The following is a 17530-nucleotide window of genomic DNA, read 5'->3' as shown; positions in this document are numbered from 1 at the left end:
GTGGCCATTCCCCTGGGGGGTGATTTCTCGCTTTTTATCTGTCTCTCTCTGTCTTTCTGGCGAGTGCACATGCCCTATAGCAAAAGAAAAACCTCTCCAAAAGAAAAAAAGGACAAATTATACCGACTAGAAACGATCGGTCTTGCATGTAAAAGGAAGCTAAGAGTTTCACACAGAACTGTCTCCATCATACAAACTGTCCCAAAAGTTCACATTCAAGTACAAATGGCTTGAATTCTGCCAAAACTAAATATATTCATTTTTAAAATAATATGGGGCCAGCAGATGGCATAGTGGTTACATTGCTGGACTCCTACATGCGGTGACTGCAGTTCAAGTCCCAGACACAATGGCTTGGAACTCACATGGGGGCATGCATGCCCAAGATCTCAGGAGGAGAAAAGATTGTGGCATGGCTATCCCCCTGGGGGAGTGATTTATCACTTAAAAAATAATAATAATAATAAATACAGGGCCAGCAGGTAGTGCAGTAGTTAAGGCATTGGACTCCCAGATGGTCCAATGCAGTTCAAGTCTTGGACCCAGCGGCTTGAAACTAATGCTGGGCACATGTGTATGCATGCCCAAAATCCTGAGAAGAAAATGGAGGAGAAGGGATTGTGGTGTGGCCATCCCACCTGGGAGGGATGCTTTCTCACTTTATGACTCCATGTCTCTCTCTGCCTCTCCAGCGAGCACATAAGCCCCATAGGAAAAATCTCTAAAAAATGACAATAATAAATACAAAAATGTAAATGGTAGATTTGATTTAATCTTTTTTGAGTCACAGTCTTCGAGTATCTGATGAAACTTATGAATATTCACGTTCAAAATTAAGTATACATACAATGTTTAAAAACTCAAGAATCTGGGTTAAGAACTCCTATGGGGCCAGCAGATGGCATAATATTACATCACTAGACTCTCATGTTGTCAACTGTGGTTCAAGTCCCAGACCCGATGGCTTAAAACTCATGCTGGGTATGAGGAACAGCAGTTAGCGTAATGGCTATGTCGCTGGACTCTCACATAGTCGACTGTGGTTCAAGTCCCAGATCCAGTGGCTTAAACTCCCCACCGGCGTGTGTGCAAGATCCTGAGAGGAGAATGGAGGAGAATGGAGGAGAAGGGATTGCGGCGTGGCCATCCCCCCTGAGGAGTGATTTCTCACTTTCTGTCCCTCTGTCTCTGTCTATCTGGCGAGCGCACGTGCCCTATAGCAAAAACCTCTCCAAAAAAAAAACCATGCTGGGTATACGTGCATGTGTGCCCAAAATCCCGATGGAAGACTGGAGGAGAAGGGACTGTGGCATGGCCATACACCCTGGGGGGTGATTTCTCACTTCCTGTCTCTCTGTCTCTATCTCTCCAGTGAGCATATGTGCCTATAGCAAAAACCTCTCTTAAAAAAAAAGGAATAAAAGCTCCTATAATAGATAGTAGTTAAGTCCCTGTATCCACAAAGAGCTATGTGTCCTTTAAACTGGTTGAACTCTAGTAACATGGCAAAACCTAACTTCTATTATCTTTTTTTTAAATAGCCGAGTTTGGAAATCTGGTTTGGGATTAACTGTCTGAAAAGCTCCAAAGTCAATGGTTGTACCCTTCCTGAAGGGAAGAACAGAAAGAATACTTGCAGCTAAGAAATGGATAAAATTACTGTAGAGCAAAAGGGAAAGGGTTTAATAATATCAGGGTAAGGGAGGGTAGTTAAGGCACTAGACTACCTCATGGCTGACCACAGTTCGAGTTCTAGTTTGAAAATCACACTAGGCTTGTGTGTGCATGCCCAAAATCCTAGGAGAAGAATGGATCAGAAGAGACTGGCACAGCCATCTCCCATAAAGGGTGATTTCTCACTTTCCATCTCACTGTGTGTGTGTCTCTCTCTCCAGCAAGTGCAGTCCCTCTGGCAAAACCTAAAATAAATAAATAAAAGAGGAAGGGAGGGACAACTTCTGGTGTGTAACAGGTATTCTGTAAATGAATTAGCAAAAAAATGAATAAAGCAAATAAATAAACAAAAAGTAGTAAGTGAGAGAAGAGTCTTCTGTAACAAAGCCCCAGAAGAAGGGAGAAATATTTAATATTGTACATGCTATCCTGGAGACATAAGTTAAACATTTCCCCCTATGAAAAATAAAAAACCCTGAAATTATCAACAACCATTTTTACGAGTTTTTATTTTTGTTTTTATTTTTTTAAGATTTATTTATAATTATTATTACTTTTAACTTGGTATAGTCATCAGAGAAAGAGAGAGAAGGAAAGTGAGAAATCAAGCCACCATTCAGGACTTAAACTGCAGTTGGCCATGTGGAAGTCCAGTGCCTTAACCACCACAGCACCTGCTGGCCCCATGTACAAGTTTTTAGAAAACAATTTATCCATAAAACCTTCCAAGTGCAGTGTATAAAAAAATCCATTAGGTGGAAAAGAATCAATTTACTAACCCAAAAATCAAAGAAGAGAAGTTACTAGATCAAAAGAGAACAAATCAAAAATAAAACCAAAATTTAAAAAACTGTCTACTTATAAAATTAAATGCAGAAAATTACAGTTACTCACTTTAAAATGTACCAGACTTAAAAGAAAAAAGAAATAAAACTTCCTATTTTTTGTAAAATGCCACCATCACAGTATTTCTTTACAGAATTATTTTAATTTTATTTATTATAGTTTTTTTTTTGTTTTTTTTTTTTAATTTGACCAGAGAGAGAGAGGTAGAGCGAGAGGGAAAGCAAGAAGGGAAGTCTCCAAGTCCGGGACTTGAACGACTGTCTGCCATGTGGGAAACCAGCACTTTAACCACCACCAGTCTCATCCATCATCGGATTTCAATAAAAGCTCCAAAGTGATCTATTTATGGTGTGTATCTTAAGCAACAGGAATAAAAGATTTTTATTTTCAGTTTTGCTAATGGTGCGTGCACTCACCAGGGAGGTACAATGATGAGAAAATTACCCTCCCTCCCAACCTGCACCATGGCAGGGGAGGACATTCAAGCCCTTCACCTCCATTCTTCTAGGATTTTAGGCATTCATGCACATTTACTTAGCATGATTTTCAAGCCACCAGGTCCAGGCCTCAAACTGAGCAGTTGGCCAAGAGGGATCCAGCTTCCTTAACCTCCTCACAACCTGTTGACCCCAACAAGTTTAAGATTTAAATTGTGTATTCTGGGAAATTAATCAACAAACATTTACTGAGCACAAACCAGGCAATATGTCACATACATATAATAAATAAATTAGCAAATTTACTATTGTTACTAGTGGTACTGAGTCATACCCACTGTCGGTATACCAGACTTTAAAATAAATAAGTGAAGGTTAATTATCACAATAATAGAGATGTAATTGCCAAAATCCCAAGATATGATTATAGCTATGTTCATTTTTTATAAAAAATATTTTTTGCACATTATAACAAAATGTGATCTACATACCAAATGGTAAATTTCAAAAACTGAATATTAATTTATAAATAGCTTACATAGCAAATTTGTTTGTTTGGAATTACTATAGAGACACTTTGTAACAAAAGCTCCCCCCTCTTACCTGTTGTTTCATATCCCCCAATTTCAGTTATTCAGTTAACTATGATCCAAAATTGGGTGAGTAGTACAATAAGAGATTTTGTGAGAGACCAAATTCACATAACTTTTATTATAGCATATTGTTATAACTATCTTATTTTATTATTGCTGTTATTTCTTATAGGTTCCTAATTTACTAATTAAACTTGATTACAGACAAATGTGTATTGGAAAAAAAAAAACATGTATAGGGGATTTGAAGAATTTTTTTAAAAAATGAAATTAAAGTACAAGTATGTTTTGGTGCAAAAATCTTTTGAAGTCTATGCATAGATTTTACATAATATGCATTTCCCATTAACTTTCTGTGTTTTGGAGAGGTTTTTGCAATAGGGTGCGTGCGCTCACCAGAAAGACAGAGACAGAGAAATAGAAAGCGAGAAATCACACCCCAGTGGGGATGGCCACACCACAATCCCTTCTCCTCCATTCTCCTCTCGGGATCTTGGGCACGCACACATACACGCCCAGCATAAGCCACTGGGTCCGGGACTCAAACTGCGGTCGGCTACATGGGAGTTCAGCGACACAGCCATTACGCCAACTGCTGGTCCCATTTTCCATTAACTTTCTGAAGACCCCTGATACAGAGTTCAGCACTATCTGCAATTCTGGGAATCCACTGAGGGTCTCAGAATGTACTCCTGAAGGGACTATTGCACATTAAATAGTATCTAAGAGATTGTGTACAGTTATATTTCTTTTAGCATAATTTGCCCTATACCAAATTTAGGTTGAAAGTGAAATTTATGATGCATATTGAAAATTATACTAATTTTACTGAAAACTGTATTCATTACACATTGTTACTGTGTCATAACTCAATAGCATGCAAATTTTTCAAAATATGCAAAAAAAATTAAAAAATAATAGCACTGAAAATGTCTGTAGAGATCTTTCCTCTATCTCAGAATTAAGGCTGAGACTTTTGGGCAAGAATATATTACACAAGGGTCAAGTGGTCGTGCACTGTTAAAATGTGATGCTCTGCAAGACAATCCCAAATGAGAAGGTACCCCAGTTTTAGTCCGGAGACCTACCCTGCATGGGCTGGTACATGTATGGCCATGAAACTACTGTACATAAAGCTTTCCTCCCCCAGCTAGGTGCTGTGTTTTTAACTGCTAGGTACTCTAAGGAACCGTGAATCATATTTATTGAAAAAAGTGTTCAGTAAATGTGTTTGTTTACATAGTCTACTCTAAATAATTAAGCAAATATTTTACCGCATCTGGCAAATACTTGTAAGAGAGCAAGGCAGTAGTAATAATAATGGCTAACAGTAACTGAAATGGCAAAGTGCCACAAAGCAAATAAGAAACAGAACTAGGATTCCAATACAAGCAATATGTCTTTAGAGCCTGTTCTCTTCATCATTATGTTATCCTGCTCTCAAAGATACATTACAATAAAAATGTTGACAATAATCACAACAGAAAACTTCCAAAGCTTAAATTTGAAAAAAATAGGAAATAATTTTTTTTCACCTGTATAATATCAAAAGCAGCTAGAGACACTATAGTTACTATGTAAAGGGGGAAATTTTTAAGAAAAAACAGATGACAGCTCCAGCCTCAGGAGCACACACTGCTAAAGACCCTGTGTTGCATAGGCTGAAACCACATGAGAAGTTCAGGTTCAATTCCCAATCTAATCTAAAGCCTAGGTGAGATGGCATGTGCCTGTAATACAACAATTCAGAGACAGAGGAAAGAGGTCTAAGCTCAGAAGTAGCCTGGGCAACATAGTGAGAGCCTATCTAAAAAAAGAGCAGAGCTTCACAGTGCATGCTATGTTCCCAGTACTTGGGAGTCTGAGGAAAGAAAATGGAGATAAAGCAGGACCCGGTCTTAAAAGAAAAGAAAACAAAACAAAACAAAAAACAAAACAAAACAAAAATACACAGACAACAAACTTTATCTTAAGTAGTCCTGTTCAAGTTTTGAGTAGCTTTCTTTTTCTCACTTCATTTTAGAAACACTACATTCGCACTGGTGACTGATCATAAACTGTCTAAAGTCTAAAAAAAATTTCAACTTAAAAATAATTGAAAAGCTCCGCTCCCTTACTTTAATGATCGATAAAATACCTAAAAGTCCTGAGAATGCAAATAAAAACTTTAAAACATTTGTAAAGTTTAGATCAGTCCCATGTTTTGACACTAGAGGAAATCTGTAATTCATATTTCAAATTTGCCATATGAACTTTAAGGACTGAAGTAACTGTCGATCTAATCTACTGAGTGGTTATAAAAATATCTGCACTGCAAAAGAAAAAACTTTCAGTAAACTAAAGAAAAGAACTTCTTCAGTCTTATAAGGACACCTACAAAAAACCTAGCGTTAACTTAAGTGTTGAGGCATTGAACACTAACCCTGTCACACTGGTAGGAGGGCAAGGAAATCCACTCTGAGCAATTGTATAGAGCATTTCGCAGAAGGTCCTAAATAGTGCAACAAAAAATAAAGGTACAGAAATTGTCAAGGGGGGGGAACTATAATGGTAGCATAATATTCTGAGGCTAAACATGGAAATGTTATGGGATTGCATCTAGAGACTTTCGTGAACACACTAGGCATGTGTGTTCCCATAATCCAGGGGGCTTGCTGAAGATGGGGGCAGATGTGAAATCAAGACCCTGTTAGGGATGCCCATCTCTCTGTTTCTCTCATGCATGGAAGAAATAAAACTTTTAAAATTTTTAAAACGGAAGAAAAGTAAAACGATCTTTATTGGCATGCAACATAATTATTAATGTAGAAAATGAGAACAAATTAACAAAGTGATTACGATTAATAAATTCAAGTTTAGCCAGGTCTCAGAATACAAAGTCTATATACAAAATTTTAAAGTATATCTGTGTGCTAACAACAAATAACTGGAAAATGAAACTAAAAAACAATTCCATTTACAATTACATCATGCAACTTAAAATAGTAATAAATTTAACAAAAGATAAAAGACCTCCATCAAAAACTATAAAATACTGCTGGAAAAAAAAAAAAAAAAAACTAGAAATGACCTAATAAAGGATGTGCCAAGTTTGTGATTGGAAGTTTCAAGATTGTTAAAATGTCACTCCTCCCTAAAGTAATCTACAAATTCAACATGATCGTAATACAGTCTCATCATAATCCTTTTTACAGAAATTGGCAAGCTTATTCTAAAATTCATAACTGAAATGTAAAGGACCTAGAAAGGACAAAATAATCTTGAGAAAACAACAAAATCTAGAGAATTTAAATGAACTATCCAAGTTTTAGTAAAAAGCTATACAATGGTTCTCAATTTGGGGTAATTTTGTTCCTCAGATGGCATTTGTTAAAGTACGGATACAATTTGGGTTTTCACAGCCAGCAGGGTACTACTGATAATTAATGAGTAGAAGCCAAAACTACTACTGAATAGTCTACAGTGCACAAGACTATCCTACAATAATCCAGAACAAAACATCAATAGTGTTAAGGCTAACAAACCTTAACATAACACAACACTGTATTGATATAAGGACAAACAGATTAATGGGAAAGAATACAGATTCTAGAGGTAAACTTCTTAGGTCAATTGTGCAACAAAACTGACAATGCAATTCAATGGAGAATGAAGTGTTTTCAAAAGAAGGTTTTAGGACAAAAAGAGTACCCAAAAGCCAAAAAAATTGAAACTTGATCCCTACCTCATACCATATACAATTAGTAGTTCAGAAATAAACAGAAGTAAAATGATAAATTAATAAAGCTTTTTAAAAAAAATGAAAAGATTAATCCATAATCTAGAAAACTAGTGCTATCAGAAAAGACTTAAAGGCAGAATATAAATAAAGAACTAAAAAGACTTCTATTACTCAATAAAAACATAACTTTTTAAAATGAACAAAGATGAGCCAGCTGGTGGTATGTTGGAAAAGGCACCTAGATTCCACATGGCCAACTGTATGGCTCAAGTCTCAGACCCAGTGGCTTGAAAAACATGCTGGACACATGTATGTGCATGCCCAAAGTCCCAGGAGGAAAATGGAGAAGAGACTGCTGTGTGATCATCCTCTCTGGGGGTGTACTTTCTCACTTTCCTTCTCTCTGACCCTCTGACAAGCATGTTTGCCCTATAGCAAATTAAAAAGATAAAAAATAAAATGGACAAAGAACTTAAACACAGTTTGAATATGCTTTCATGCACATCTTTCTTTGATAAAGAAAGATATTAGAATGACTAATAAGCACATAAAAAAGTGGTCAGTATCAATATTCATCACTAAAATATAAATTAAAATCAAAATGAGAAATACAAATTAAAATGACAAACTAATGATACATACTCAATAGATGACTAAAATGTACAAACAATTATATAAAGGTAAAGTATATACCTATCCTTTGACTCAGTAATTCCATTTACCCAAGACAAATAAAATATATAGGTATAGATAAGTCCACAGAAGCCCTCATACTAGAGTGTTCTGCTTTATTCACAAGAGTCAATATGTCTGTCAATAAGAAAATCCTTGGTATAGTTCTAAAACAGACTACAGCATGACAGTAAAAAGAAATAAAATATGGTATATGCAATAACCTACATGAAATCTAAAAAACATACATTGAATAAGAGAAGTCAGGCACGGAAGCAGCAGTTAGCATAATGACTATGTCGCTGAACTCCCACGTAGCCAACCGTGGTTCAAGTCCTGGACCCAGTGGCTTAAATTCATGCCGGGTGCATGTGCATGCATGCCCAAGATCCTGGAAGGAGAATGGAGGAGAAGGGACTGTGGCATGGTCATCCCCCTAAGGGGGTGATTTCTCACTTTCTGTCTCTCTGTCTCTTTCTGTCTTTCTGGTGAGCGCACGCACCCTATAGCAAAAACCTCTCCAAAAGAAAAAGAGAGAAGTCAGGCACAAGAATACATATCTGATACCATATACAAAGAGGGTGTTCAAAACAGTTTATAGAAAATGTGTACTATGAAAAAACTGCAGGAACTTCAATTTTTTTCACCAAAATTAACTCCTACTTTAATTTCATCTTTCCACAAAATTTTTTGAAATACCCTAATATATGAAATTCTAGAGCAAGCAAAAGTTATTATAAAATCAAAGGCCCAGCTATGGTGCAGGCAGTTAGGGCTCTGCTGAGTGATGACAGAGACCATGTATACCTCATCACTGCCCCAGGAATGTTTGGGTCTGGGCTGAAGAGGAGATCACAACCTGAGTACCATGCCTGACAAAGGGTGACTGCAAACTTATGCTCACTTTCTCTGCCAGGGGGAAAAAAAAGTAGATGCCTGAAGGCATAAAGGTTAATTAGAATGGGTCACTAGAGCTCTTTCGGGATGACTGAAATGTTCTATGTCTTATTAGAAGTGTGAGTTACAGCAGTGTAAACATTTGCAAAATTGAACAGTTCAGCTTTGTTCATTACAATGAATAAAAATTTTACTCCCCCTTCAAAAAAAAAGACAAAAAATTCTAGCAAGAAAAGGACAATGAACAAAGGTGTTACTGAAACAAGAAATGGCAGTTGAATTTGAGCGACATACACAGAGGGGTACATTATGCTATTTTTTTTTTAAAGAGTTATCCTATTTAATTTGTTGTTATTATTTTTGCTATAGGGCACATGTGAAAGACAGAGAGAGAGAGAGAGAGAGAGAGAGAGAGCAAGCCACCAGGTTCAGGACTTGAACTGCAGTCGACCACACAGGAGTCCAGCACTTCTACCACCATACCACCAGTTGGCCCAAATTAAACTATTTTGTTGACTATATATTTTTAAATTTTCAAAGATCTTAAAAAAAATAGTTTCTCTTAATTCCTCCACAGTCGAAGAAGAGAATAACCATTTCTCTTTGCATAAATTAAATCTCTTAAGGCAGTCTTGAAATTTACTTTTCTATGCTGAATAATTCCCTGTCCTTTACACTTGAATTATTTTTTTTTTTTTTTCGTTTTTGTCATAGAGTGCCTTGCATTAGCCAGAGAGAAAGTGAGAAATCACTCCCAGTTGGGGGGGGGCGGGTGATGGCCATGCTGCAATCCCTTCTCCTCTTGGGATTTTGGGCACAGACATGCTCAGTGTGATTTCTAAACTGTTCAGTGTGATTTTTAAGCCGCAGGGTCTGCGTCCTGGGCTCAAACAACTGCTGGCCATGTGGGAGTCTAGCACCCTAACTACTAGGCCAGCAGTTGTTTAATCTTATTCATCGTAGTTACAGCTCACTTTGAAAACTGTTAAACTGTTCATGCTTTTCATGACTCATTTATGTACTATCTAATAGCAAGAAATGTGCTGGCTAGAAGTAACACTTCTTTAACCCCTACTACATACAGCCTGGCAGTATGCTACCTACTTTAAATACATTATCTATTTAAATCTCAAATTGAGTTTAACATCTAAATTTTAATCCTACCTATGACTTCTTAATTCTCTTCCTCACTAGAATTTACATGCAATGGCATCACAGATCTTATGTTGTTCACTACTACTTCACATCGAGCATATAGCACTCAGTAAATATGTGTATATCAAAGAATTAAAGCACATGTCATAGCTCACAAGTACCCAGTTTAGTTCTATTTGGTAGTGCTAATCATTTCCCATCCCCAGTATATATAGCTTATTTTGCCTTTAATCTTATTGACAATTTTAACAATTTGTTGTTACATATCTGTTTCAAATGGAATATAATGATCTATGTTTGAGAACTTCACATTTTCTCTAAATTCAAAATGTAAACATAAAAACAATTTAATATAGTAAGTAAATCAATTTACTCTACATATTCTAACAAATATTTTATATGTGTGCTTTCTATATGTAGTGTTATTTTTCAGCTGATATTCACATTAATAAAAATAAAAAAAACCCTTATGCTTTTTTTTTTGAGTTTTTTTCCTATAGGGTGCATGCACTTGGCAGAAAGACAGGGATATAGAAAGCGAGAAATCACCCCCCTAGGGGGGATGGCCACCCCGCAATCCCTTCTCCTCCATTCTCCTCTCAGGATCTTGGGCACACATGCACATGCACCCAGGAAATCCTTTTGTTTTTTTGACAGTCTCAAATTCTGTTATCTCCACCATAAAGCAGATAAAGTCCAACAAATATCAAAAATTCCAAGTTCTTATGGGGGGGGGGTACATTGAAGTTAATTACTGAGTAAATAATAAATTACTGAGTTAATTATCTTTGAGCTTAAAATCAAATCATTAGACCCCTTTAGTTAATTTGGGCCCACCTGGAGTGTGGTGTTTAGGGCAGCTGGATCCTACCTGGCCAACTGCCAGGTTTAAGATCCAGGCCTGAAAAACACACTAGGCCCATGTGTATGTGTGTGCCCAAGATCTGGAAAAGGAGATCCCTCTTCTTCTCTATCTATCCTATAAGCACACATACCCTACAGCAATTTTATTTTATTTTTTTTTTAAGAGAGAAATTTTGCTATAGGGTGCATGTGCTTTCCAGAGACAGAAAGTGAGAAATCACCACCAACGACCCCGGGAGGGATGGCCAGGCCACAATCCCTTCTTCATTCTCCTCTCAGGATTTTGGGCATGCATGCACACACACCCAGCCTGAGTTTCAAGCAGGTAGGTCTGGGACTCAAACCATGGTAGACTACATGAGAGTCCAGCAATGTAATCATTATGTCATCTGCTGGTTCTGCCCTGTAGCTAATTTTAAAAACAGAATAAGAAAAGAAATTCTAGGTTTATTCTCACAGCATTTTCTTCAATAAACATTTGGGGCATTGTTTATTAGTAAAACTAGCTATACCCTGGGTTAGAATTAAGAGTTCCACCTCAATTTTGAAAATATATACACTTATTTTTAAATTTTACCAGAGGGCCCATGACTTGCCAGCGAGAGACAAAGAGAAAGAGAGACAGTGAAAGTGAGAAAGCATCCCCGATGGGAAATGGTCACATTGCAATCCCTTTTCCACCTCTCTTCAGGATTTGGGGCATACCCACACACACACCTGATGCACTTTTCAAGCCCCTGAGTCCAGGACTCCAACTCTGGGGTTAGCCACGTGGTGTCCAGTCACCTTAACCACCATGCCACAGGCTGGGCCAAAAAATATTTTATTCTCAAATGAAATGTTCAAAACACCCACAAGTTAAAAAGGACAGAAAGTACAAGGATGTTATTAATGGTACTGTAAAATATAAACATCGAATAAAATAGGTGTTAACTACAGCAACTCAATTTAAAACAAAGATTTTTCCTCATTAATCAAAATACTCTGCCTAAGAAATTGATTAACTGAAATGTTTCTCTGACCAATTAAAAAACTTGAAAAAAATACATTTTAGCATTTTTAAGAAGACAAGAGAAAGTAAGCACCCAGAGAAACAGAAATAAAATCACTCACAAAGAATGGTATTATATACATAAAACTTTATTATTTAAAAAAGATTTCACAAATGTCTTACATGTATTATTTGCCACAGACTGGAATTCAATTCTACTAGATGCCATTTGATAATATAGATTACACAAAACTTAAAAAACAAACAACACATAATTCAAATGTGCCAAATAAAGTAAAAGGGCTTAAAAATAGATGTTCCAAAATTAAATACTCATTTAGAGACACCATCAAATAGATCTGACCTTTTCAAGTGGCTTTCCCAAAGAGTTTCCAATCAGTTTCCAGTCATTCAAGACCTCTTCAACTTTGGAAATAAACCTAGGAAAGGGGGAGAAAAGCTTTCAAAATATGTAATAGCATAATACTTTTTTCCTAATTTTTTTAATCTTTCAAATGTTGTTTTATGCTTTAACATGTTGCTCAGAGAAGGCTAAGTTTAATATCATTAGCTCACTTATGAATATGGAATAAAACCACAAAGAATTTTCTTTAGCTCAAGAAAATATTTTGACTCATTTACGTCTACCGCTCATCTAACAAAAGTATTCTTCCTTCTATAAAATACAGTTTTAGAATTAATCTCAAAATGAAAATAAATTTGGAATAGAAGTATAAAAACTGACAGACTAAAATGATGCTATTAAAGATCATTATGAAACCAATATTCTGACACTTATCATCAAGACAACTGACCTATGTTTACCAACTTTTTCTTTAAATATATTTAGGAATTCCCTGATTTGTTCTCTTTCCCCACCAAAAATGGACACATAAGAGAATTTTGTTCATTTAAAAAAAAAGTTTTAAGCAACAGACTAAAGAGATTGCTAGAGGCTGTCAGGCAGAATTTAAGCAACAGACTAAAGAGATTGCTAGAGCCTGTCAGGGAGAATGGTGGTTAAGGCACTGGAATCCCACACGGCTAATCGCAGTTCGAGTCCCATTCCTGGTGGCTTGCTTTCTCATTTTCCGTCTATCTCTCATGCAATTTTAAAATAATAATGATAAGTAAAATTAAATAATTTTTTAGTTACCAGTAGATTAGTCAGTTTTACAGAATAACTGATAGACTGAGAAACTATTCAGTATCCAATCTTTAAATGTAATGACTAAGAATACTTATCAAAAACAGAACTGAATATTGACTATCCACATGTTGAACACAACAAATGAAAACTGTTAAAACTCATTGGTAGTATTAAATACATACTAAAAGACACTGTCAAAAGACTTGCTATTTACTCAAAGAAGCTGACTTCTTATATAAAAATGATGCAATCTAATAGTAACTTTGTTCCCTAAAACACTTAGGAGGTACTGCTAAAGTGCTGGAGTTACAATGTATTCAAAGGTATCAAATGTTTCCTTCAGTGACATTACACATTAATATTTCTATTTTAAGTTAATAATGACAGTAATGATAAATAAAAGTTTATGATATAACTGATTAATTCACTAACTATTAAGGAAATTCCTCCTTATAGTACATTCACTTTTAGGACATTCAATCAAAAGACAATTATGTTTTGAAAATAAGTACCCTAAGAAGTAAGTTTACATGTTTACAAAAAAGAAAATAAATAAATATATCTATTGATGAGCAACAATCTGCATGAAATGTACATCCCAATTATAGAAGTAAAAAACTGGAAGCTATCTTGATGTCCAACTGCAACTAATAGCTGTAAATTAATGATATATCCACTCGGTGGACTAATATGCGCCCATTAAAAATCGTATTTTAGGGGCCAGCAGATGGCACAGTAATAACATCACTAGACTCCCACATGGCCGACAGAAGTTTAAGTCCCAGACCCAGCGGCTTCAAACTCATGCCAGGTACATGTGCATACATGTTGAAGATCCAAGGAGGAGAATGGAGAAGGGATTCTAGCACGATCATCCCCCTTGGGGGATGATTTCTCGCTTTCCCTCCCACTGTCTCTGTCAATCTCTAGGTCTCCATATATGCGCCCATTCAAAATCGTATTTTAGGGGCCAGCAGATGGCACAATAGTAACATCACTAGACTCCCACATGGCCGACAGAAGTTTAAGTCCCAGACCCAGCGGCTTCAAACTCATGCCAGGTACATGTGCATACATGTTGAAGATCCAAGGAGGAGAATGGAGAAGGGATTCTAGCACGATCATCCCCCTTGGGGGATGATTTCTCGCTTTCCCTCCCACTGTCTCTGTCAATCTCTAGGTTTCCATCACACCCTAAGGCAAAAACCTCTCAAAAAAAAAAAAAAAAATCGCATTTTGAAGAACATCTGAAGAAAGAAGAAAATGTTCATATGTTAAATTAAAACAAATGGAAGCTGTAGAAATAAATATTAATATGATTTTATTCAAAAAGTTTACAACACATTCACAGCTTAGAACAAAGTATGTCAAAAAGTATAGTACTTATCTCCTGGTGCTAAGTTTATAGGCAGGGATGATTTTATTATTTTTTTTGGAGAGGTTTTTGCTATAGGGTGCATGCACTCGCCAGAAAGACAGAGAGAGACAGAGAGATAGAAAGTGAGAAATCACTCCCCAGGAGGGATGGTCACGCCACAATCTCTACTCCCCCACTCTTCTCTCGGGATCTTGGGCATGCAAGCACACGCGCCCAGCATGAGTTTAAGCCACCAGGTCCAGGACTCGAACCATGTTTGACTACATGGGAGTTCAGCAACACAGCCATCATGCTAACTGCTGGTCCCAGCAATTTTTATTTTTTATTCTACTATGAGATTTTACTTTTTCAGTAAAAGAAGAAACATCTTAAAATAGATACTGTATGAATTTTATCAGTTGTATGAATTTTATTAGTACTAACAAAAAGAGAAAAGGACTCTATCCTATAAGTATTGGGTTTTTAGGGTAGTTTTTTTTTTTTTGTTTTTTTTTTTAGAGGTTTTTGCTATAGGGCATGTGTGCTTGCCAGAAAGAGACAGAGACAGAAAGCGAGAAATCACCCGGCAGGGGGGATGGCCACACAGCAATCTCTTCTCCTCCATTCTCTTCTTGGGATCTTGGACAGACAAACAGACACACACACACATGCTCTCAACATGAGTTTAAATCACCAGGTCCAGGACTCAAATCATGGTCAACTACATGGGAGTCCAGCAACATAGCCATTACGCCAACTACTGGTCCCATAAGTATTGGGTTTTGACTAGAAAAATTACTAGTAAGTTTTTCCTTAATAACTCTTTTTTTTTGGAAAGTTTTTTCGCTATAGGGTGTGTGCACTCGCCAGACAGAGACAGAGAGACAGAAAGCGAGAAATCACCGCCCAGGGGGGATGGCCATGCCACAGTCCCTTCTCCTCCATTCTCCTCTTAGGATCTTGGGCATGCATGCACATGCGCCCGGTGTGAGTTTTAAGCCACCGGGTACGGGGCATGAACCAGCATGAACCACAGTCAACTACGTGGGAGTCCAGCGACATAGCCATTACGCTAACTGCTGGTTCCTTCCTTAATAACTCTTCAGATCGGGACTGGCAAGAGGTATGGTGTTTAAGGCACTGGACTCTCACATGGCTGACCATAGTTCAAACCCTGGGCCTGGTGGCTTGCATTCTCACTTTCTCTGTCTCTCTCTGTCTCTCTGGCCAAACTTAAAAAAAAAAAACAATAATAATAAATAAGGTTGGACAAATAATCCTCTAATAAAAATTACCTTTCTCAGCTAAAGGGTAATTTCCTGACTCCTTATTCTACATTAGGTTCCTCTGTTACATGCTCTTATAAGACCAGATTTCCTTCACGTTTAGCTTTAATGTCAGTTTGTAATTATTGACTCACTTTTATTATTATTTGATTCATGTCTGTCTCTTCCACTAGACTGCATCTTCAAGAAGAGCAGGAACTACATATATTTTACCATCGCGTTCCTAAATCGCTAGGGTCCTACATTATGCTTGACATATGGATGTTCAATAAATATTTTTAACAAGTATTTACTTTTTAATTCCATTTTATGTTTTTTTTTTTTTTTTTTAATTTGACTAGATAGAGACAGAAAGAAAGGGAAAGCGAGAAAGCATGCCACCAAGTCCAGGACTCGAACTGTGGTCTGCCATGTGGGAATCTAGCATCTTTAACCACCATGCCACTTGCTGGCCCCCAATAAATATTTCTTGAATGAACAAATGATCGAGTTATAAGCTTCTACTTAGTCCTCTCAACAAACTGTATGGTATATATCATACTAACAAAAACAGTCATTCAAACTTTAAACTTCATAAAACTCCAAAGTCTTAATATTTTTTATGAACTATAAAACACTAGCTTAGTCTACAAATAAGAGCATAAAGCCAAAAACCAAAATTTCTTACTTTGTGACAGTTTTCATAACTGAGTTTAACAATTATTTCAGTATGAGATGCTAAAGAGTTTATAATATTCTACTTCATTATTTCAAAGATTTAACTAGGAAAGACTAATCATTTTTCCATTCAAAATTGTAACATTTGTTTCCTCTCCCTGGCTCTCCAAAATTCAAATAATATTATCTAGCTACCCATAAGATATCAAATTATTTGAAATTCAACAAATCTAAAATTTCTCACTTTGATATTTATCTTCATTCTTCTAAGCATGAAACCGCAGTTCCACGTTCCATCCTTCCTACGTTTATGTTACCAACAAACTGGTCTACTTAAATCTTCTTCGGAGTATCTTACGATCCTCCATCCTAACCTCCTTTTCTCTTCAGATCTCAAATCACCTTCCCAATTATGAATCAAGGTAAGTTGCTTACCTTAAATTTTACTTCACATCTTGAAACAACTTTCTTCATATCCATAGGCTACTCTCAAGTCAAGAGACTCTCACTGTTGACTCAATCGGTGGCTCTAAGTATGTTCTCCTGACCTGTGTGACCTGGGACCACATTAGAAAAGCTTATTTTTAGGTCCCACCTCAGACCTATGGACTCAGAAACTCTGAGAGTGGATCCCAGCAATCAATGATTCTGTTGTACACTAACGTTTGAGAATCAATGATCAAAGGCACAAATCTAGCTACCTTTACTTAGCTCTGGAGGCTGTCCATACCCTGTGGTCACATGTTCCCTATCAACCTTGTTTTCTTTCAACGTTTCGATCACTCCAATGAAGACAGATTTCTTCAGTAAGTCCCACAGGTTCAATCTCACCAACGCTTATGCTTATGTCAATCAGTTCTCCTATCTAACCAACCATGTCCCACTTTCAAGGTCCACCTCATTTCCTATTTTCTATGAAAACACCTTCAACAATTTGTAGTCTAGAACAATATCATCAGTATTTAAGCTCTATTTTTATAATTAGTACCAACTGGTTTGCATTTTAACTAATTGCTGGAGTATTTTTTAAACACAGGGATCAAGTTTTTGTTTTGTTTTTCTCTTACTATTGCTCTGGACACACAGTACTTACTTAATCTTTCCAGTCTGATTATGTCTTACTGACTCTTTTTTGGGAAATATCACAGCACAAAGTATTATTCTAGTGGGGATCTTCTGTATTTTTCAATGCCATCTAATGACATTCACAAATTTCCTCTCTCAATCAGA

The 17530-nt window shown here is 36.6% G+C and overlaps 1 protein-coding gene across 2 annotated transcripts in view; it reads right to left on the bottom strand.

Annotated features, from left to right (window-relative positions):
- Positions 1-17530, bottom strand: part of RAB3GAP1 (RAB3 GTPase activating protein catalytic subunit 1) — a 105139-nt gene that overhangs the window by 86316 nt on the left and 1293 nt on the right. For both annotated transcript variants that reach the window (XM_006169717.3, XM_014584660.1), the window contains exon 3: positions 12215-12290. In XM_006169717.3, the coding sequence (XP_006169779.1) occupies positions 12215-12290 (76 nt within the window). The remainder of the gene's footprint in view (positions 1-12214; positions 12291-17530) is intronic.

The sequence above is a fragment of the Tupaia chinensis genome, unplaced genomic scaffold, assembly GCF_000334495.1.
Source record: "Tupaia chinensis unplaced genomic scaffold, TupChi_1.0 Scaffold147433_1, whole genome shotgun sequence".
Taxonomy (NCBI): domain Eukaryota; kingdom Metazoa; phylum Chordata; class Mammalia; order Scandentia; family Tupaiidae; genus Tupaia; species Tupaia belangeri.
Note: the sequence above shows the minus strand (reverse complement) of the source record. Positions and strands in the feature narration are given on the sequence as shown.